General features: G+C 44.2%; 1 protein-coding gene across 1 annotated transcript in view; it reads left to right on the forward strand.

Moving 5' to 3' along the window:
* LOC119722242 (low-density lipoprotein receptor-related protein 2-like) overlaps positions 1-23270 on the forward strand; it is a 91008-nt gene that overhangs the window by 46328 nt on the left and 21410 nt on the right. The window contains 14 exon segments of the mRNA XM_038192287.1: positions 563-688; positions 1444-1566; positions 2800-2919; positions 4314-4436; positions 5158-5274; positions 7022-7141; positions 7701-7814; positions 11722-11844; positions 13345-13461; positions 14672-14791; positions 16184-16312; positions 17082-17210; positions 18524-18665; positions 19823-19993. Coding sequence (XP_038048215.1) covers positions 563-688; positions 1444-1566; positions 2800-2919; positions 4314-4436; positions 5158-5274; positions 7022-7141; positions 7701-7814; positions 11722-11844; positions 13345-13461; positions 14672-14791; positions 16184-16312; positions 17082-17210; positions 18524-18665; positions 19823-19993 — 1774 coding nt within the window.

Consider the following 23270-nt stretch of genomic DNA (forward strand, 5'->3'; position numbering starts at 1 on the left):
GTATAGGTTATGTGCGTGAACCAGAGAGGGCGTTTTTACAACTGTTTGGCGTGTAGTGGACGTACTGCTTCGAGTGCATATAGCACCAAATACGCACAATATTAATATCATCGGCAATGCGTTCGACTGTCTCTCCCAGCAGTCTCCCCAAACTCTCCATTTCTTGCCGTTGAGGGGGGTACTTGTTCATGAAGCCCATACTTTACGATTTTGCTACACGTTAGTAATTTCTAAGAAAAAAAAAAAAAAAAGACGTGGGTTCGAATCCCGCCTGGGCCAATATGTGGATTAAGTTTTCAGTCCCTACCTGATTGCGTGGGTTTTCCCCAGAATATTCTTCTGGGCTTTTCCTCCCACCTCTAAAACTGTAATTTCTTCTCATTGTCTTCTCTCCACAAGTTTCTTCAGGCTTGCGAGCTACAGTGCCTAGGGCGCTTTTGGGGAATCCTTGGTTTCATTACCAGAAATGATTAATAATAATAATAATAATAATAAAAAGAAAAATCACACACACACAGTTAAATTTTGGTAAACCTGGTTCTTGATAAATTTGTCTTTTAAGGTACGACAGAATGCACAGCCTGGCAATTCAAATGCGTGGATTCGGGACAGTGCATCAGTCGACGATACGTTTGTAACAAACATAATAATTGTGATGATGGCTCAGACGAAGCGGACTCATTGTGCAGTAAGTTTCTGCTCTTAAAAAGTCCATGAAATGAATTTTTCTGAGGAAGGCATTTGTGCAACTTTCCACTCCTGTTAATGTATGAAAACTAATTGACATTCATTTTTGGCTTATTCTTATTGAAAAGTGCACTTCTTTAAACATTCAAAAATTGTCCATGCTTTTCCAACTGAGCGCATTGTTGCTGTGATGTCATTTCAGGAAGACACCGTTCAGTTTAGGGATTTTCTGTTCAAATTGTGAACCCAAACATTTGTTCATTGAAAACATTTACGAGAAAAGTTTGCTCATTGGCTTACTGCCATGTACTGACATGACAATGAATCACCAAAGAACAGAAAATTTACAACAGCAGAAATATCCACAATTCTGGCAACTTTTGGTGCTGAAATATCTGCAACATTGAGGTTTCTGCCTGAAATGACGTCACAATTTTGCTCATAAATATTGAACACTTGCATCAGCATAAACAACAAAAATGGCACCAAAATACCCTTGTAAATGGCAAAACGAAAACTTTCAAAATCTTTCAAAATATTGATATGTCTAAAAATGTGTCTCAATCTCCCAATGCACCCTTACACCCATCACAAAGGAGTTTACAGGTTCCTATACTTGAAGGAACAGATTCCTTCACTTGAAGGTCTTACTAGCCCCACTTCAATTCCTCCAAGTGTGATACTACAGATTTTATCTTTCTCTCTAATGCGTCCACTGCCTAATGGTATTTGGTGTCCATTTTGCCTCCTGTATAGTGACTCATGATTGCGTAGAGGGGTTTTTCACCTGTGACAATGGCTACTGCATTCCTGAGGAGTGGAAATGTGATCTGGACGACGATTGTGGCGACGGATCTGATGAGCCTCACCGGGAATGCCGTAAGTCACCCCCCCCCCCTGCTCAAGACTGACTCTGCCCCCAGTCATTCCTACACTGCCCCGCCCAACAACTCCACCTGTGCCCCTGTCCCATTCCACCTGTCCACACCTCACTTGAAAGCTTCCACCCACTACCCCTTCCCTGCGCTGTCCTCCTGCCATCCCTTGCCTACTTATCTCTGCCCCACCCCACCCTTAATCCCAGCCCTAGCTGCCTCTGCCCCACTCAATCCTTACACCAGCCTTCGCCTGTCCAACCCCACCTCATTTTCTCTTATCCAGACCATCCTTTCCCAACCCCACTCCTTTCCATCCCTGCGACTACCCCACCCCACCCACCCCACCCACCACATCCTGTCCCATCCCATCCCATCCCACCCCATCCCACCACATCCCACCCAATCCCACCCCACACCACCCACCCCATCCCATCCCATCCACCCCATCCCATCCCATCCCACCCCATCCCACCCCACCCCAGCCCACCCCAGCCCACCTCACCCCATCCCACCCCACCCCACCCCACCCCCCCCCATCCCACCCTACCCCACCCCACCCCATCCCACCCACCCCAGCCCACCCCAGCCCACCTCACCCCATCCCACCCCACCCCACCCCACCCCATCCCATCAACACACCACCTCATAACCAATCAATCCCTCCCCACCCCACTCCGTCCCACCCTGCCTCTAAAACAGTTCTGAAACAGTTTCTATTGCCCACGAATGACTTCTGAAACCTCAAACAATCTTACTTTTCCAAATTCTCAAGATTCGCAAAATGTATTTCTTAAACCGTTTGTTTCAAATTCAGCAGCGTGAATCAATGCCCTTTTGTCGGTCATTACGTGTATGTAGCGTGCGGTGCGGAGGGGGCGCCTGCCCCATTGGTAGTGACCAATAAAAGGCCATTTTTCAGTTGAGTGAGCCCCTATCCCCCCCCCCCCCGGCCCCCGGCACACTCTCCGCCCCCAGGCAGTAACCTCTCTGGACCGGATTCGCCCTTGCCGACACTATCATATTCTTCAATTTCATGTTGTGTTTTTGTGTCATTTCACCCCACAATTTCCCTCCGAATTCGAAACCGGGCCCTCTTTCCACAACATTCCTGTTTCTTTTCAACATTGCCGGCTATTTTGTGTGAGCCAGTAACATAAAAGTGTATTGTTGTCTCGGGAAAAGGGTTCTAAAGTATACTTTTACCTACGTAATATCCTCCCTTTCATGCATTCAGAGGATACCCCCTGCCCACATGGTTGGATCAGGTGCCAGACCAACTACAGGTGTATTCCAGAATATGCTCGCTGTAACACGTACGATGAGTGCCGCGATAACTCCGACGAAGTTGGTTGTGGTGAGATTATTTGATATCAGATATGAAACAAATATATTGCTATACAACACTTGCCTCCGTTTGAAAAAGTACTATACGCATAGGAACCAACTTAGCAACTAAAGGTCTGTGCGCGTTGCGAGTATTCTTCCCATGCGCTACAGAGCTGGGTTCAAACATTTCGTGAAGGGGTAGTTTGGAAAAGTGCTGGTAAATTTTCAACTAATGTCGTATTCGAATAGAAAATACATTTTAATTGTATTTTGATTAACTTAGTCAATTATTGCTTAAAATCAAGCAGAATCTGTGGGAGAGGTGTTATAAAACAAATATTGACTGCTTTGACTCGTGGTGTAGTAATACTAGCCTCCCTTGGTGATCCATGGAGCATTCTATTTTCCCACGGCTTTGCCGAGGGAAAAATAGAATGCTCATTGGATCACCTCAGGAGGCTAGTTTTATTACACCACTCGAAGCAGTCAATTATTGTGTATTATATAACTGACATACAGATCCTTGTCATTTGATTGGTGAAACTCACATCACGTGACATTCATTATTGCTCCCATTCACGCCAGGGCTCAGAAGTCCCGCCATTCGCCCATGCATGGGGAATGGGATTTAGCATTCAACAGTTAGGATCATATCCTTGTTCCATGACGCGGTATCTGCGCGCAAATGCATGCTGGTGTGCGCGTTCAGCCTTGCGCATAGCGTGTATTGTTCCAAAGAGTCAGCGCGATAGATTTGGGTTCAAACATTTCATGAAGGGGTGGTTTGGAAGAGAGAAATACATTTTCTACCAATTTTGTATTAAAATAAAAGTTCAGATATTAATGACAAGGATCTGTATGTCGGTTATATAAAACAAATATTGAGTGGCTTTAAATTGTGAAATGGGAGGAGTATTATCGCTCTGCAAAATCTGGACTTTTCCAGTTCACTCAGCATCGCCTCGTGAAATGGAAAGTCCGGATTTTACCTTGCGATAATAATCCTCCCATTCCACGCTGAGCCACTCAATATTTGTATACTATTAAACTCATCTTTGGGGCCACATTGGAAGTAGTTGGCTATATGGCTAGCAGTAGCATATGTGGCCATGGAAAGTGGCATCAGCCACTTCAATAGTCACATGTATAATCCAAAGCCATAGGCAATATGTGTTATGCGTATGATGTCATCAGTCCTATAGAGAGATGCACAACATGACCTTACTGAGGTCAAATCTATGACCTCACTGAGGTCAAATCTATGACCTCACTGAGGTCAAATCTATGACCTCACTGAGGTCAAATCTTGCATATAAGTTTACTGTGGGAAAACGGTTTGCATACCTTTATTAATTCAAACACCTCAGTTATAACTTTGATCTTTCAAACTTTGACCCTTGAGCTTTGACCTTTACTTGGCAGAGGCAGTAACCTGTGACCCCCTGGGCGAGTTTCGCTGCAACAATGACCGTTGTATCCCCCAGCGCTGGTACTGCGATTTGGACGATGACTGCGGGGACTTTTCCGATGAACCGCGAGGCTGCGGTGAGTGTAAAATACCATTCGAAATCCACGGTCTCTTGTATTTTGCATTTGTTATTTTTGAATAAAAAAAATCAGCCGGCTGCATTTGACTGGGAATGGAACAAAAAAATGTTTTAAAGGTGTGAGGAGGATACCCGAAGAACAGTGATCCAGGCCAACAGGGGCCATACCCCCCCCCCCCATCCGAAACCCAATTATTTTTTTTAATTTCTTTTTATAGTAACGTCGCAAAAAAATAGCCATTGCGTACACCACCCACAAATTTGCGGATATGTTTGGACTCACTTTTTTGTGAAACAAATTTTTTTTGGCCCCCCCCCACGCCTTCCAAAAAAATGTGTTCTTGATCTGGCCTTGACCCTGAATGACATTTCAAGCGGCCATGCAACTTTTCCTCGGATCAACTGATTTTCGTCATTTTTCTCTTCACACTTACAGATTAAAAAAGTGAAGGGAAAAACACCTTATAAGTCATGTAAAGCTTGGAATGCCCTCTTTTTCGTGTTGCTTCCCATTTGCATGCCTGTTCAGGGTAAACTACAAAACCCAAATTCACATGTTGGCCTCAGTGGGATTCGACCATGGGACGGATAGGTGGAAGGCCAGGAAAGTAACGCCACGCCCGACTCAAGTCCACTTCCTGTTTATCCCCGTAGTTTGTCCCAAAACAAAAATTTTAATCCCTGTGAAATGTACCTCTCTCCTGTGATTGAACTAACAGAGCCTCGTGCCTGCAGCGAGAGCGAGTTCCGATGTGTCGATAGAGGTCTGTGCATCAGGAATCGATGGCGCTGCGACGGTAACCCAGACTGCAGTGATGGCTCCGACGAAGATGGATGTAAGTCTTGAAGGCATATAGGATCACTTGCTCATAATGAAAAGTTTGGGACCCAAACGCGCAAAAGATCAATGTGTGTGAGACAGTGCCACAGCTTGCCCAATTGACCATGCGATTTGCATAGCACATGCAACACGCTGGCCACGTGCACTCGCACAACTGACCTCTGCAAGAAATCCAGTCATTGGGGGAAAACTTTGACGAAAAAATGATCAGTGGTTTCTTAACCAATGAAATAGAGTCTTATATGAATGGAAAGAGGACTTCATCCTCTTTACAAAACCGCTACCTCCAGTGTGCTCTTACATTGGGTTCTTGAGATACGTTGAGATAAACAACCAAAGGTCTGTCACAAATGGTCATTTTCTGTTCCGCTCCATAGACAATTGCCTCATACCCCTCATTTTCAATAAAAAAAATGATCAGTGGTTTTTCTGCCTTTCCAAGACAGTTATAGACACGTTAAAGCTTGTGAGGACATTTCCGGTTGAGCAGATGCGCGCTGCTTTTCATTATGTTCATGCATTTTGTTTATTTCCACTAAAAACACCACTCAAAATCCATAGAAGAATGTTCACAATCTAACCTGTTTCAGTTTCAGATCAGTGGGTATAACACTTTTCGAGAAAACAGCGAAAAACCATGCACAACCTTTTGATCGCGAAACACAATTTTGTCAATAGCTCTCTCTATTTCCAGAACTCAGTCAATTGACTGATCGTTGGAAATCACCTACATTTCTTGATTTCTTTTAAATGCCAGCAAGCCAGATGGAATAATTTCACAGAGTGTTTAGTACCAGTACAATCTTTTAATAATCCAAGTAAGTTTTCTTGTTAAAAATTTGGTAAGTTACTTTTTGGATAAATGCAAATGAGCCAATAAGGCTGGTTCATACTGAGCATGAAAGCCGAGGCCAACACGAATTTGTAACGTCATGGCAAGTATTCGCGCTGCAAATTTATAAAACTTCACATTATAACTCTGGTGAATTTCACAGCAAATGTGTCCTAACGTCAAAGTATGAACTGGTCTACATTTTGTCAATCTGTATCACGATACTGGTCTATAAATATAATTAGAGGCCGTTTAGGGCATCAGAAGTCCAACTTTACGGACATCACATCTTTTGAAAATCAACTTTAATGACTTTTTCTTTTCATGAAAGTTTATGAAGTGGCATAACTCCACGTATCCCGATTTCATTGCATAAGTTGCACAAGTGTCCTTGTGCAACTTTAGTTCTGACACATTTCACAAAACTGTCACAGTTGTACGACTGTACAGTCTGCGACTTATGTAACAAATTATGGCGTAACATTTGCTGTCTATTTTAGTTTGTGTAAATTATGGCACACAGACTAACAAGGGACTATTTTACTGACAAACCGTTATCATACTGTGGCCTTTATTGACAAACTTATCAAGGTTGATACAAGAAATTCAAAGCTTTGTGTTTTTGAAGTCAGTGAATGCTATTTTACAATTCCAAATAAGTTGGACAAAACTGTTTTCAAAATGGCGAGTGAAGGTGATTCGGTGACCGACATTAAATTATTTCATAAACAGCGGGCGTAAAGGCTATGATTATTGTTCTGCAGTCGCACAAAAAACTTGTTGCGAAAATCTCACGAATGGCGTAAGTTACAATTTTGTGTGTGAAAACAGCTGCTACGTTTGCAGCCAAGGTGCCATTTCAAACAAAAAGTGAATCTCGTGTGAATGTCTCTTTTGATTCTTCTGATAGGCGATCCACTGGTATGCGGGCCCGATCAATTCGAGTGCACCATCGGAGGCTGTATCGCTCGCAATCTAACCTGTAATGGCTATGTTGACTGCGGAGATCGCTCAGATGAAATCAACTGCGGTAAGAAATGTAGACATTAATGACAGTAGCACATTTAAGAGTGGTATGTGTGTCTAGTGTGTAAAGCGCTCGCCTCTTACCACTGTGGCCTTGGTTTGATTCCCGACTTGGACCATATGTGAGTAGAGTTGTTTGTTGATTACGTGCCACAAGGGTTTTTCTCCGGATTCTCCGCATTTCCTTGTTTTTCCAGTGACAACTAGTCGACTAGTCACACAGCCCTACTTCAAATTCCATTTTCCCCTCCTGCTGCCCTAATCGCAAAGAAACTAATTATAAGCAGACAAATTAAAAAATCACGAACAACACAGAAAATTTGTGTGTGCACGCCTCAGCCAGGTTTTTAATCAAAAAATGTCGGGTACCGAAATCTGGGCAGCCGACCCATCATCCATGTAGCACATTATTATTATTATCAATATTCATATTTTGGGCACCAGAAAGGCCCAGAGCACCAATAGCTCATCCAAGCACCATTTGACTCGGTTTTTTAAATTTCCATTATTTGTCTAAATTGTAATGAAATTTTCTCCTTTTTTTTGTTTGGGAATTATTTCAGTTTGCTCTGCGGACCAGTTCCGATGCGGCAACACGTTTTGTGTGCCTCTCGGTCAAGTATGCGACACGTACGACGACTGTGGAGATAACAGCGATGAATCGGTCGACGCCTGTCGTAAGTTGAGCCGTGTCCGGCTTTCTGTGATTTTATTGCTTGCTTTGCACCATAACAGTTTTATTTCTTTAGCCTGCTTGGCCTGTGTCTTTTGAATCGTGCCATGTAGTCCCCGCCTTCTAGGATTGCCGAAGGGAGGGTACATCTAAGGATTGTAAGGCTGCCCTCAGGTCGACCTTTCGAAGTCACAGAACAACTGGCGATGGCATTTCCAGGATCATGCTGCGCCTGAGCTACGATCGTTTGTAAAATATAAGTTGCTGATTTTTTTGCAGCCTGAGCATAACTGCGACGATATTAAGACGTTGGTATCAGTTGGCGTTGAAAAAATTAACAGTCGCTAGATTAGAAAAATTTCAATTTCTGCGCCACGATGTAACGTGTTCCCGACAGGGGGAATCAGTCCCAGTTGACCTGTGCGAAGTTACAACGTTGTGCCTGCGTCTGGATTATCTTATTTCATTGTGTAGCCAATTAGCGTGTGGCAAAAATAGTCAAATGAAATGATGTGGTCAATGAGATGTTTGATTGTTATGAACGCGCGCACTGCCATTTTTAAGACGTCACATGATCACGTCTGAGCCCAGAGTCCTCTTGTGGTTGACATGAGTACGGTTTCAATTATTTTATGTTGAGATGCTGCTTGTTCCATGAGAATCACACAATTTCTCACTTTTGTGACCTGAGCGTTACTTTCCCGCTTGATGCCAACGGTTCCGTCGCGGCTCACGCAAATTGCTGGTCGACCTGAGGCCTCCTTAAAACCTGTGAGATTCAGGCAAATGCTGACCAAATACCTTTTTTTGAGTTCAGGTGAGCTTCATAATGAGGCTGTTTTCAGCTGTCTATGAAATAGGGGTTAAGGGCAATACACCAATTATCTCTCTTCACACGCCACCTAAAGACCCACCTCTTCAATCAGTTTCTCTCTCACGCATAATGACCTCTACCTTCACACACACTGACTTTTCACTGACCAACGCCTTTAAATGACTACTATTTTCAGATACTGTGCGCCTTAAAACTGCTTTGTTATTATTATTATTAGTCTATAAATTTAGGGTGACAAAGTGTGGCATTTTTCCTGTCCCTGTTACCTTGGAACTTTGTAATTTGCCATTCAAGCATCATTAAGAATGACTTCAACAATTTTGTCTTTGTTGGGGAGGTAGTTTGCTATTCATAATCACTTTTGGACAATGAATGCATTAAAGGGTGCATAAGAATTATAATGTCAAATGTAACTGGGACAGGAAAAAAAGTGGACCCCAAATTTATAGAGTATTTATACATTGTTATGTACAATGTATAAAACCCCTTTTTTTAAATAAAAAAAGTACCATATGTTTTGTTTTATTATAAACTAACTGTAAATAGTAATTATTGTGTTTTTTGTTTGTGTGATTCAATCCAACAAGGTAACAGTGGTGAGTATAAATTACAACCGTTCAGGAGCATTGAAAACCTTTTTCAGTGACTTTGTGTGAAATTTGTTATTATCACGGCACTTTTCTTTTTATTTATTTAGAAATGTTTTGAACATGATATTGTCAAGTGCTTTCAGAGTAGCATGAATAATTTGTCACTGATCGTGCATTAATTTTTGTTTTTCTATTTTGTCAAATTCAAAATGTTAAAATTATTTCGCTCATAAAAGAATTGATTTTTCCCTCCTGCATATTATTCTTGTTTTGTGGTAGTGAAGCTTTGTATAAAAAGTGCTGAAAACCATCTTGCAATTTTTGTTACCCCAGTGATTACAACATAGAGAAAATTTGGGGCCCTTTTTGGGGACGAAATTTGTTTTGGGCCCCTCCCAAAAAATGGCGTTCTTGATCTCCCTTGGGATGGTTTGACTGCTCTAGTCAACTATTTGGATTCAAAGCCCGCGGCAGGGTTCAGTAACCGGTTACCAATAGCCACGCGCATCATAAAGCACAGCGGTAAACCAGGATCGAGACATTTATTGATGACATTTTGACGATCATTTAACTAGAGGCGTTCGCACGTTGCTATTAGTGCCAAAGTGAAAAAAACGTCAAAAACAACTAGTTGACTAATAAATGGTCCTCATCCGACATTGCTCGTAAGGGCAATTCCAGCGTTATGTACCATGACAGAACTAATAAGAGCTCCGTAAATATTAACCTGAAATTGTATTTTTCAAATCTTATACATCCATCATCTAGTAATGGCCAAGGAGATTACAGACTAGGGGTTTTGGATCGTTTCTCTGAATCATTAATGAGATAACATGGTTAATTGTCACAGGCAAATACACTTCCTTCCATAATGCTGGAATTGTTTGTCAGTTCTTGTTTTGGCAAGCCCATGCTCACTTTTGCTTTCGTGCTGAGTATAAATCTACATTTACTTAGCAAAAATCAGTGTACACATATAACAACTGTTTGCAGCATGCTTACTATGTTGTTCCTGATGAACTCACATTCAGTGTTTCTCAATGAATTTCTCACAAAGTCAAACCCACCTCAGCTGAAACTGTTACAAGTGAGTCGTTGCATGCATTTCCTTAACATAAAAATGAATCTTGCAGACAAATAAACAGGAGAGAATTCAAAGATTCTTAACTTTTTAATTTGTACTTTGGGCAAATGGCTTTTCTATTTTTTTTTATACCCCAAAGTATTATATATGGAGATGCTAAAAGGGCGACAACAATTTATCGGCTTTGTTTTTTTTTTTTTTGCTTCATGCCATCTTTGCCCAGGGTAGGAATCCTGTGTACAGTGCTGATGACTGGTTATGGAAAAATATCCCCTCCTTTGCTTTTTTTTTGGTCCCATCATTTTGGGTTTGATTTTATGACTACATTAGCGGTATCTATGCCTTTTAAAAGGATGATTTATGGTTCTTTGTATATGATTGAATTTGTAGAAATGGCAAAATCATTGCAGTCTTTGATACCTTGACGTTTTTGTGCGCATTCCTTAACGTGTTGCTTGCTTGTTGAACCAGCTTGCCTATTTTCCTTTTAGCCCGTTTCTTTGTCGTTCGTATTAGTCTAAAAAGTAAAAATTCTAAGAATTTGTTTTCTTGCAACACTTATGAACACAGGTCGTGGGGAGTTTCCAAAACACGGCTTTTTAGGTGGCTTCATCTCCAAGAGATCTTTAGGCCTTGAGGGATATTGCTCAAAATATGTCATTTTTTTCCGCTTCAGAACATCAACTACTGTATACAAATCCAAGTACTTTTTATTTGATTATAGGACATAAGAAGACTTGCAAATCGTCACCAACACCTCGAACTGACACTCAGTTGCACCAGTCGCGTTATTTACAGAACCGTGTTATATTCATTGTCACGAACTAACACCCGGCACAGTGCAGCACTGCATGCGCGCACTCCGTACAATTCAGTTTCCAAGAACTAACACTGATCCTAATTTCACCAGTAAAAAGGTTTTTAATTAAATTTTTGTGTAGGCCCACAAGTATATGGATGGATTGAATTCATGTCAAACTTTCGACGCATTTTCTCTGAATTGTATTTCCGTAATATGCTTGAGTGTTAGTTCATGAAAACCAAGATGTAAGATTTGAGGCTTTGCATGGTGGGGTATCGGTATCGTTTCGGTTTTGCGGTAACACCATGTGGTAAAACCACGATCATTCTATTTTGCGTCAGTGTCCAATGTGCGCTCGCACAACTCGGGTGTTAGTTCATGAAACTGAAGTCGTTGATTACGCGGTTTTCACAAAGTAACACCCACTAGTGCATGAGTGTTAGTTCGTGAAAACGGTGACGAAATGTAGCCAAAGCTGAATCAAAGCCAAGATTTTGAAACCTCTATAATATAACCCTTCCTCAACAATTAATACAACAACCCTCCGCCTTCCTACCAAAAATGTTTACAGTGGTGTTTTTTTGGTTCTCTCCTGAACAGGCACTGTCGTTTGTGAACCCAACGCCATCATGTGTATCGTTGATAACCTTCTCAAGTGTTTGCCTGAACACAAACGCTGTGATGGCATTCAAGACTGCTTTGACAATGAGGATGAGCGAGATTGTGAGTGAATTTCCTTGTTTATGGGGCCATTGAACTGAAACAGCCCTAGTTTTTTGTAAAGATATTATTTTTTTGGTCATTTTCTCAATTTTGTTCTCTATCCACTTTCTCCATAGGATTCAAACCATAGAGCTATATTAAATTACTAGAGTGCTAACTCGTCATTCTTTGAAGCCATCCTGGGTGCAGACATTTTGAATTCATGTGCATGTTTGTGGAACATAATAAAATTAGATGGATTGAATTTTGAAAGTGTACTCTACATGCAACGCGCAAGTATATAGAACATACCCAAACAACTTCAGCGCATTATTGACGGTTAAAAAAAAACGTGACGGCAAAAAGCATCTGCAGCGAATACGCGCACGCGTTGTGATGCACTGTTTGCGTAGAGCAAAATGACTTGCTCCTTTGCTGATAGTGCGTTTCGGTTTTGGGCGTATCGACTTCGATAACGCACCGGTGTGGAATACAAACGCAGATATGCAAATAGCCGTACAAAAGCCGTACAAAATTTCAAGGTCGCCATAGATTTGTGCACAAACATGGATGCGCCCAGCAGGCATTAATTTGTACACGAAGTTAGCGCTCTAGTAATTTAATATAGCTATATGATTCAAACACATTTATATCAATCCCATTTATATCACGCCCATTTACTTCAAACTTGGCACATGCATCGACCATTTTCTTATTACTGAGTAATTACATCATGATGACATCATCATGTGTCATGACAAACACCTGTCTAGTTTTTTTTTTGTTTTAACTTATAATGGAGGAACGTGCAGAACAAAGTTGTGGTGTGTGACCGATTTTTAACAAGCTTGTTCAGCAGGAGGTCGTGGGTTCGAGTCCCACCCAAGCAACCCTTTGAATTTTTCTCACCAGCTCTCAGACATCACTGGAAAAATCATACTCATAAAATAATGACCACTATACCAAACAATCCTTTGTGACCCTATTGCGTTTGTTATAGTGATGTTCTGTTGTGAGGGGTTTTGCCTGTCACTATTACTGAGCACAGGTAAGGTACAAGTAATCCACCTGCGATACGCACCAGACTCAGCGACTGTAGCTAATTAGCATAACAAAGGCGTACTGTTACATGATGCAATTGAGCCTGCAAGAGCTCGTAGCTGGCGGTATAAAACTTAGGACATAATTTTTCACATACTGACTACATTGACTACGCAAACGGTCATTACTGAAAACAATTATAAAACAAGTCTCTATGCAAACTGTGATAGTGGATTTTCCATTTTCATCATGTTACCACTACAGCTAATATCTTACAATCTTTTTAGACATTCTGAATCAGTGGAATAGAAATGTGTGCGCTCTAGTACCAGCATAACTAGGCCTGCCTAGTCGTGTTTTTACAAAAGATCCAGTGTTGATTTAAAACCTGTATCTCTACGCAAATTTTTGTTGTTGTTATTACAACTTTTTTATGGATATCCTTTTTCCTTTCGTTTTCCTCAATTTTTTTTTGTACAGGTGCGACGGTCTGCACGGCAAATACCTTCAAGTGTCAGAACGGCGAGTGCATCATGTGGGACAGAGTGTGCAACATGCAGCAGGACTGCAGCGACAACTCAGATGAGACAGCATGCTGTAAGCGCTGTTATAGAATTAGATACAAATTTCCTCCGGCCAGTTTCACGGCGCTGTTAAGCACAGGAATCTTGTGTTTTTGAGAAACTTTTTTTTTCCACAGGCGCGACTCAACTCTCATTGCAATTTTTGTTCTCACATCGAGCACACTTTTAACATCTGTGAGATAAAAGTTGCCTTGTACATGTAATTTGAGCGCAAGAATTGAAAGTTTGACTGAATTTCACTTGTTTACTTCTGCCAGACACCTCAAACTGGTTGGCACATACAGCACGTGAGAGTTTTCAAATCACGCGTGCGTATTGCGGGCACGCAGCACGAATGCACTGGGTGTACAAACTCTGCTAACGAGGAAAGCACAGTCTACAACAATGATACAACGTAACGTTATTTTTTGAATTTGTTTTCCGGATTATGTTGTCAATCGTTATGTATCCTTCGACAAGGTAAAAATACTGTCATTTTTTTTCGCCCTGTTGTGAGAACTTCATATCCTGGACTCCATCTGTATGCAGTGCGGTAAAGGAGTCCACCTGGGCTATCCCATGACTGGTCCCTGGCTGATTTTGGCTTAGGACCATAAATCTGCTGGGCAAGGCAGAAATTGGACCATAGGGGTGTATTGCAATGCCACAGTCTTAGCTATGTGACCTGATCAGTCAGAGTTTAGCCAGCTGTTACTCTTCGACGGTCTTGGTTAAGACACCAAACTTAGCCCTTTGCACTAAGTCGGTCTTTACAAAGCCGGTCTTTACCAAGCCGGTCTTTACCAAGCCTGCTTATAAAGTAATGATTCACAAACAAGCATTCCATGGTTACAGGCTGTGGTGCTACCGTAATACCGACAGACTGCACCACTTTCCAGTTTTGTCTGATTTAAATCATGCAAAATCAAATATGTCAATTATGGGATTTTATGTGGAGAAATTTGTTTTCTACCCCATAAGGAGCCATGTACATGTACGTACTGGTTTGTGCATGTATATCACCAAGTGCACAAAGCCATAGTGTCTTCGCATGAGCATCAGGCATCGTCGACAAAGCGTTTGAAGGTCCCTCCCAGTGGTCTTCCCAAACTTTCCCTTTCTTACCATTGAGGGGGTTCTTGTGCGCGGAGCCCATATATAGATTCTTCAGTGACATACAATGTAGCACAATGTAGCACAAGTTCTAATGGTTACAGTTGCCTACTTTTGATTGTCTTTGACAGACAAAACCCCGGTGGACTGTGAGATGAGCACATGTCAGAAGGAGTGTATCACCCTGTCTAATACTGCTATCGTCTGCAGCTGTGGCCCAGGCTTTGTGGAAACGGCCAGTGGTTGCGAAGGTGGGTGCTTGCTTTTTTTAAATTGTGAATTTTGTTTAAAAAGTGGACGCATAAATCTTACAGTTGGTCTCCCTGTGCTATTTCATGTAACCCCCCCCCCCCAAAAAAAATTTTGTATACAAAATACTATATGTAAGGTTTGAAAGTTAGCAAATTGTGTTTTATTTTCTTAGAACAGAAAACTAGTACGCCTATCAGATCACTTTTTGTAAGACTTTAAGCCGGCCTCGGGTTGATCTTTTCACCACAGAGAACAGTCGGTGACTAACTTTTCAGGATCAAGCTGTGCTTGAGCTACCATCGTCTGGAACATTTCAGTAGCCAATTTCTTTTGCGAACTGAGGTTAATTTAGATGATTACCATTAAGATGATCGGCATCAGTCGGGGCTAAAAAATCGACAGTCAGAAAAGTAGAAAAATGTCAACTTCTGTGCCGCGATGGAACGTGTTCCCAACAGGCTGAATCAATCGCAGTTGACCTATGTGAAGTTTCGACATCGACTCATGGATGCACCTGGATCATCTAATTTTATTGTGAATCATCGTTATGTTTGGATGAATTGAGCATGGGCGCAACTGTCGCATGTTCCACAATAATCACATGATTTCTCAGTTTTTCGATCTGAGCATGACTGTTGTGCTTGAAGCCGACGTTTCTGTTGCGGCGCAAGCAAGTTGTATAGGTCGACCTGAGGCGGGCTTTATTTATTTATTCCATTTCTTTTTCCAGGGTATGCCCAAACAGTTAAAACTGGTTCCATTGGGGCGCAGTATGCATAACAAATTATTAAATAATGTTAAGTAAAGTTAAACTCTAAGGAAAAGTACATTGGTGAAACATATATGACGAACATTAATATTTACAAATACAAGTACATGTATCTCAGAAATATTAAACAAAAACTGTATACATTGTACTTATTTTAAACATTCAATTATACGGCATGAATTACTGATCACGGGATGAGCGAAAACCCCACAAAAGCCCTTTTGGGAGAAAAAAATGGGGAAATCCCCGATCCGGCTCCAAATAAATACCATGGCAACCAAGTATATAACTCTACAGATCAGCACATTTTGAAGTAGATATCACTCACTTATGGCTTTCGTAGTTCTGATTTAAATGTATATAAGGAATCTATAGTTCTAAGTTGTTCATGCAAATTATCCCATATATTCGCACCACTCACAGCAAAACTTTTGGCATAGCATTCCTTTTTGGCTAAAGGAACTTCCAATGACATGTTAGTTGATTGTCATGTTTCAAGAATCTGTGTAAGTGGTGTGAAACGATTTGTCATGTACAAAGGAGTAATTTTGTTTAGACATTTTAAAACAAGAATAGTCTTTTTAAACTTTAAAGTTTTTCCCCATTTTGATTCGTCCGGAAGATATCAACGAGTGCTACCTCCACAATCCCTGTGACCAAGTCTGCCGCAACACCAAGGGGGGTTACGAGTGTTCCTGCGCTGTTGGTTTCACAGACAGAGGTGTCCATGGCAACGACTGCAAAGCCAATGGTAAATAGCAATATTGTTAACGTTTGACTTTTTTCCGCATAGACATTCCATCCCGAACATACAGATTTGAGGTACACGTGATGGAAAAGTAACTTGGGAAAGGCCTTTCAACACTGGCCTCAAAGGGCCCATGCAATATAACTTGTTTTAATGCAAGCCTTGAAAATGCACCTTTGTGTCCCATTTAACTTTATTTTCAATTTTTGTTTTTGCCATTTACAAGGGCATTTTGGTGCGTTTTTGGTTTTTATGCAATGTGAATTTCCATATTCATGAACAAAAGCTTGATGTAATTTCAGGAAGAAACTTCATGTAACAGCTATTTCAGCACCAAAAGTTGCCAGAAATTTTGGATATTTTGCCGTCATGAATTTTCTTTTCTTTGGTGATTCATCGTAACATGACAGTCAGCCAATGGGCAAACTTTCCTTACAACTGTTTTCATGAGCACGTTTTTGGTCTCAGAATTTGAACAGAAAACACCTAAACTGAACAGTGTCTTCCTGAAATGCCATCACAGCAACAGCCTCCTCAGTTGTCCGGAAAACAATTTTAAATGTTTAAGGAAGTGCACTTTTCAATAAGACTAACCAAAAAAGGTGGTCGAATAATAGTCATACATTTACGAGGAAGAGAAATTGCACAAAATGTGTTCCTAAGAAAAAGTAATATCAGGAACCCTTTAAAACTGGGAAAGTAACCATTGCATCAGTAAGTTTTACACTAAAAATCTAAATGCGAACACGGCTTCTGTTTGCCATATTTGCAGGTGACGTTGAGGTGATTTTGTTTGGAGATGGTTCAGAGTTACGCAAGTATGTCTTGGAGCAGAACAGGTATCAGGACATCGTAGTGAACGAAGCGCGTATCGACTCCGTGGACTTTGATTTCAGCTCAGGTTGGCCTTTTCAATTTAATCCCGGCGCTGTTTGTACGACGAACATTTTGTGAATTAGGCCTGTTAACGTCTTACCTTAGCCCAAAAGTTTGGATAATCCCATACCGCCAATGAATGGGCTATATCCAGCCCATTGCGTAAGCCACATGCATGAAAAGACTTCCATTCTGAATCAATTCGGGTGATTCACAATGCAGAGCGCCACCAATAGTTCATAGAGAGTTAATTTTTCCCAGTGCATTGTGGGAGATTGTCGACAAATTCGCACCGCGGGACATTTGAAAATGTTCGTTTTTTTCCGGTCAGTAGTTTTTGTATGCATATGATTCGAGTATATGTTTGCCATTTTCTTTTCTTTGTATCACCATGGTGATTTTTGGTAAGGCGGCAGGACGCGATGCCCAAATCTATAACAAATTAGCTCACATTGTCTACTGACACTCATTCAAATGAGCCATGTTTTGAAGACCGTAAACTTGAAAAGTTGACTCTCCATGGCAAACTCTTGGTGGCGCACTGCATTGTGAATCACCCGAATTGAATATAGAGTGTTGTGCACTCTGGGACCAGCTTTACTAGCTTGCCTTGTCTGTTTTGTTGTGCCATGGTTTTATGCAACATGGTTTAAGCAGAGTGGTGTGGAAATTGGACATTTAACAAAAAATCAAATGTTATAGCAATAACTCAGCAATTCTACCTCAATAAGTTCTTTAACCCCTGATAAGTTTCTTCTGAAGCACTTCCCCGCTTTGATGGAACACATATGTCCGCTTCAATAATGATAATAATAATAATCGTAGTGCTTGTATAGCGCTTTCCATCGTATCAACAATTTCAAAGCGCTTTCCAATTATTACCCCGTTCATCAGGCCATGAGACCACGCAGCAGCCGATATCAGCGCTCAATCAACTGCCACAATTGCGCGGGCGCTTGATGGCACACTTTGCCCTTTTACTAATCAACAAATTCACATTTGCCACCCAGGTACTACACCAATGGCTCATTCCGTCACACAATAATTTGTCTGTCGTAAAGGTTTTAATAAGGTGCTAGCAACAACCCCACCCATCGCTACTGTTTTGTAATTGGGAGTCTAGGAACTTTAAAGATATACTACTTCCCTCGTACTTCCAACCAGTTGGGCGATAGTGGAGGATAGCACATGCAAGATAGCCACTTTTACTTCTCTGATGCGTTTGAGCATCAACCAATCAAAGAAGTGCATTGAGCTCATAAATATGTATGAAGTCTAATACTATTTCTTCTTTTTGTTTCTTGACCCATTTGTCTGTCGCTCTGTACATGCATACAGGCTCTGTGTACTTCACTGACTCACAGCTGCGTGCTGTCAAGAAAGTCGCGGTCGGCAACGATAACGCCATGGAAGCGCCGGATAACCTGGGTCTTGACAATGTGTACGCTCCCGTGGGTATCGCTGTGGACTGGCTGGGAAAGTAAGTACGGTGGGGGAACTCTTAAGGTATGGTCCGTGGACTCTATGGGATCCGTGCACAAGTACCCCATCAACGGCCAGAAAAGGAGAGTTGGGGGTGACCTAGATTAGTTTTCATCCATCCACTGCGTATTTCAAATGTATCCAATAAGTTATTGGAGGCAGGGATTAGTCTTGGCGACCATGGCAATTTGAATTTGAACGTATTAATTTGCACGCCGAGGACGCCTGACGCTCACGCGAAGACGAGGTGACTATAGCTTTTGCACATTCAGGAAGTCGTGCGTACTTTGTGGACGAACCAGCACAGTACAGTATGCGCATGCTGTGTGTCCCGTCCACGGAGCTCTCAAAAGAGGTAAAAACGCGCCCTCTTTTGTTGGCGCACGGAGCCCATAGACTAACAGTAATGTAAAGTGAAATCTGTCACAAGCCAATATCATTAGGCCCATCAGGCCGGCGTTTATCTCCAGTTTCAGTAGCATGAAACGACTGAGAATATTTCTTTCCCCCCTGGATGGGATGCTAGTCCATCGCAGGTTACTCCCCAGCTAATGCCTGTACCCATTTATACTCCTGGGTGGAGAGAGGCAAGTGGGGGTGAAGTGCCTTGCCCAAGGACACAACACATGTCCAGTAGCTGGAATCGAACCCCTGACTCCTCTGATCATAAGGCACAAACCACAGATGGCACTTTCTGATCACCTTCATTAACCCCAGTGGAAGGGTCACACCGTGTGTGCTTACATATGGCGCGAAGTACGCATGACCAATTTTATTCAAAATATGCACAAACTAGTGGAGTCTTCGCACGAGCATCAGGCACCGTCGGGGATGACGTTCGATTGTCTCGCCCAGTGGTCTCTCCCAACTCTCCCGTTGTAACAGTTGAGGGGGTACTTGTGCACGGAGTCTGCATGGTGCCACCATTTTGTGCTTAAACAGCGTTAATGCAGCAATTCTACACTAACCCTGTGAGCACCCTAGCTGAGTCTAGCGGATGGAAAACTAATTCATAAAGGTTGCCTGCCCGAAACTTAGATTTGGGTTGACATAAATACTTGTTGGTTCTTTTTGACTCTTGGAACTACCAGTCTGAAAAGGAAAGTTAGATAACTTTTTGTGCATGCCTCAATCCCTTTCTTGTTCTGCTTGCAGTAATATCTACTTCACGGATCAAGGCCTACCCCCTGATGCTCGTGAGAGACGTGCAGCAGCAGACAGAAGGCCTAAGGTGGTGGTAGCAGCCCTCCGATCCCACCCATACCATGAGAAGACGCTTCACACGGCTACCAAGCCATCGGCCATCGCTGTCAACCCACGCAGAGGGTAGGTTGGAGTGTTTGTTCTTGTAACACCCTAACAATTATGGGGATAACAATTTGGGGTGGATTAATAATTGTCATGAGTGAGACAGATGGAGGACTCCCCCTGCCCCCCCATCCCCCCCCCCCCCCCGCCCCAATCCCCCTTCCCCAAACTCCGGCTCCTCCTATCACCCATTTCCCCCCACAATCCACACCCCAAATTCCCCAAATCCCAGGTCCATCCCCACCCCCAAATCCACATTCTCATCCCCCATCCCCACTTACAAATCCCCTATCCCCACCCCCCCCCACCCCACCACCAATCCCCCCCCCCAAAAAACAACCCCAAATCCGACATCCCCACTCCCAAATCCCCCATTCCCACCCGAAATGCCCCATCCCCACCCTAAAATCTCCCATACCCACCCCCAAATCTCCCACCCCCACCTCCAAATCTCCTATCCCCACTCCAAAATCCCCTACCCTACCCTACCCCAAATCCCCCATTCCCAGCCCAAATCTCCCACCTTCACCTCCAAATCTCCTATCCCACTCACAAATCCCCTACCCTACCGTACCCCAAATCCCCCATTCCCAGTCCAAATCTCCCATCCCCACCCCCGAATCTCCCACCCCCACCTCCAAATCTCCTATCCCCACTCCCAAATCCCCTACCCTATACCCTACCCTACCCCCAAATCCCGCATTCCCAGCCCAAATCACCCATCCCCACCCCCAAATCTCCCACCCCAACCTCCAAATCTCCTATCCCCACTCCCAAATCCCCTACCGTACCCCAAATCCCCCATTCCCAGCCCAAATCTCCCATCCCCACCCCCACCTCCAAATCTCCTATCCCCACTCCCAAATCCCCTACCCTACCGTACCCCAAATCCCCCATTCCCAGTCCAAATCTCCCATCCCCACCCCCGAATCTCCCACCCCCACCTCCAAATCTCCTATCCCCACTCCCAAATCCCCTACCCTACCCTACCCTACCCCCAAATCCCGCATTCCCAGCCCAAATCACCCATCCCCACCCCCAAATCTCCCACCCCCACCTCCAAATCTCCTATCCCCACTCCCAAATCCCCTACCGTACCCCAAATCCCCCATTCCCAGCCCAAATCTCCCATCCCCACCCCCAAATCTCCCACCCCCACCTCCGAATCTCCTATCCCCACTCCCAAATCCCCTACCCTACCCTACCCTACCCCAAAATTCCCCATTCCCAGCCCAAATCTCCCATCCCCACCCCCACCTCCAAATCTCCTATCCCCACTCCCAAATCCCCTACCCTACCGTACCCCAAATCCCCCATTCCCAGCCCAAATCTCCCATCCCCACCCCCAAATCTCCCACCCCCACCTCCAAATCTCCTATCCCCACTCCCAAATCCCCTACCCTACCCTACCCTACCCCCAAATCCCGCATTCCCAGCCCAAATCACCCATCCCCACCCCCAAATCTCCCACCCCCAAATCTCCCACCCCCACCTCCAAATCTCCTATCCCCACTCCCAAATCCCCTACCGTACCCCAAATCCCCCATTCCCAGCCCAAATCACCCATCCCCACCCCCAAAACTCCCACCCCCACCTCCAAATCTCGTATCCCCACTCCCAAATCCCCTACCGTACCCCAAATCCCCCATTCCCAGCCCAAATCTCCCATCCCCACCCCCACCTCCAAATCTCCTATCCCCACTCCCAAATCCCCTACCCTACCGTACCCCAAATCCCCCATTCCCAGTCCAAATCTCCCATCCCCAACCCCGAATCTCCCACCCCCACCTCCAAATCTCCTATCCCCACTCCAAATCCCCTACCCTACCCCCAAATCCCGCATTCCCAGCCCAAATCACCCATCCCCACCCCCACCTCCAAATCTCCTATCCCCACTCCCAAATCCCTTACCCTACCGTACCCCAAATCCCCCATTCCCAGTCCAAATCTCCCATCCCCACCCCCGAATCTCCCACCCCCACCTCCAAATCTCCTATCCCCACTCCCAAATCCCCTACCCTACCCTACCCTACCCCCAAATCCCGCATTCCCAGCCCAAATCACCCATCCCCACCTCCAAATCTCCCACCCCCACCTCCAAATCTCCTATCCCCACTCCAAATCCCCTACCCTACCCCCAAATCCCGCATTCCCAGCCCAAATCACCCATCCCCACCCCCAAATCTCCCACCCCCACCTCCAAATCTCCTATCCCCACTCCCAAATCCCCTACCCTACCCTACCCTACCCCAAAATTCCCCATTCCCAGCCCAAATCTCCCATCCCCACCCCCACCTCCAAATCTCCTATCCCCACTCCAAATCCCCTACCCTACCCCCAAATCCCCCATTCCCAGCCCAAATCTCCCATCCCCACCCCCAAATCTCCCACCCCCACCTCCAAATCTCCTATCCCCACTCCCAAATCCCCTACCCTACCCTACCCTACCCCCAAATCCCGCATTCCCAGCCCAAATCACCCATCCCCACCCCCAAATCTCCCACCCCCAAATCTCCCACCCCCACCTCCAAATCTCCTATCCCCACTCCCAAATCCCCTACTGTATCCCAAATCCCCCATTCCAAGCCCAAATCACCCATCCCCACCCCCAAAACTCCCACCCCCACCTCCAAATCTCGTATCCCCACTCCCAAATCCCCTACCGTACCCCAAATCCCCCATTCCCAGCCCAAATCTCCCATCCCCACCCCCACCTCCAAATCTCCTATCCCCACTCCCAAATCCCCTACCCTACCGTACCCCAAATCCCCCATTCCCAGTCCAAATCTCCCATCCCCACCCCCGAATCTCCCACCCCCACCTCCAAATCTCCTATCCCCACTCCAAATCCCCTACCCTACCCCCAAATCCCGCATTCCCAGCCCAAATCACCCATCCCCACCCCCACCTCCAAATCTCCTATCCCCACTCCCAAATCCCTTACCCTACCGTACCCCAAATCCCCCATTCCCAGTCCAAATCTCCCATCCCCACCCCCGAATCTCCCACCCCCACCTCCAAATCTCCTATCCCCAGTCCCAAATCCCCTACCCTACCCTACCCTACCCCCAAATCCCGCATTCCCAGCCCAAATCACCCATCCCCACCTCCAAATCTCCCACCCCACCTCCAAATCTCCTATCCCCACTCCAAATCCCCTACCCTACCGTACCCCAAATCCCCCATTCCCAGTCCAAATCTCCCATCCCCACCCCCGAATCTCCCACCCCCACCTCCAAATCTCCTATCCCCACTCCAAATCCCCTACCCTACCCCCAAATCCCGCATTCCCAGC

This window comes from Patiria miniata, unplaced genomic scaffold, assembly GCF_015706575.1.
Source record: "Patiria miniata isolate m_02_andy unplaced genomic scaffold, ASM1570657v1 HiC_scaffold_14, whole genome shotgun sequence".
In the NCBI taxonomy this organism is placed as follows: Eukaryota; Metazoa; Echinodermata; class Asteroidea; order Valvatida; family Asterinidae; genus Patiria; species Patiria miniata.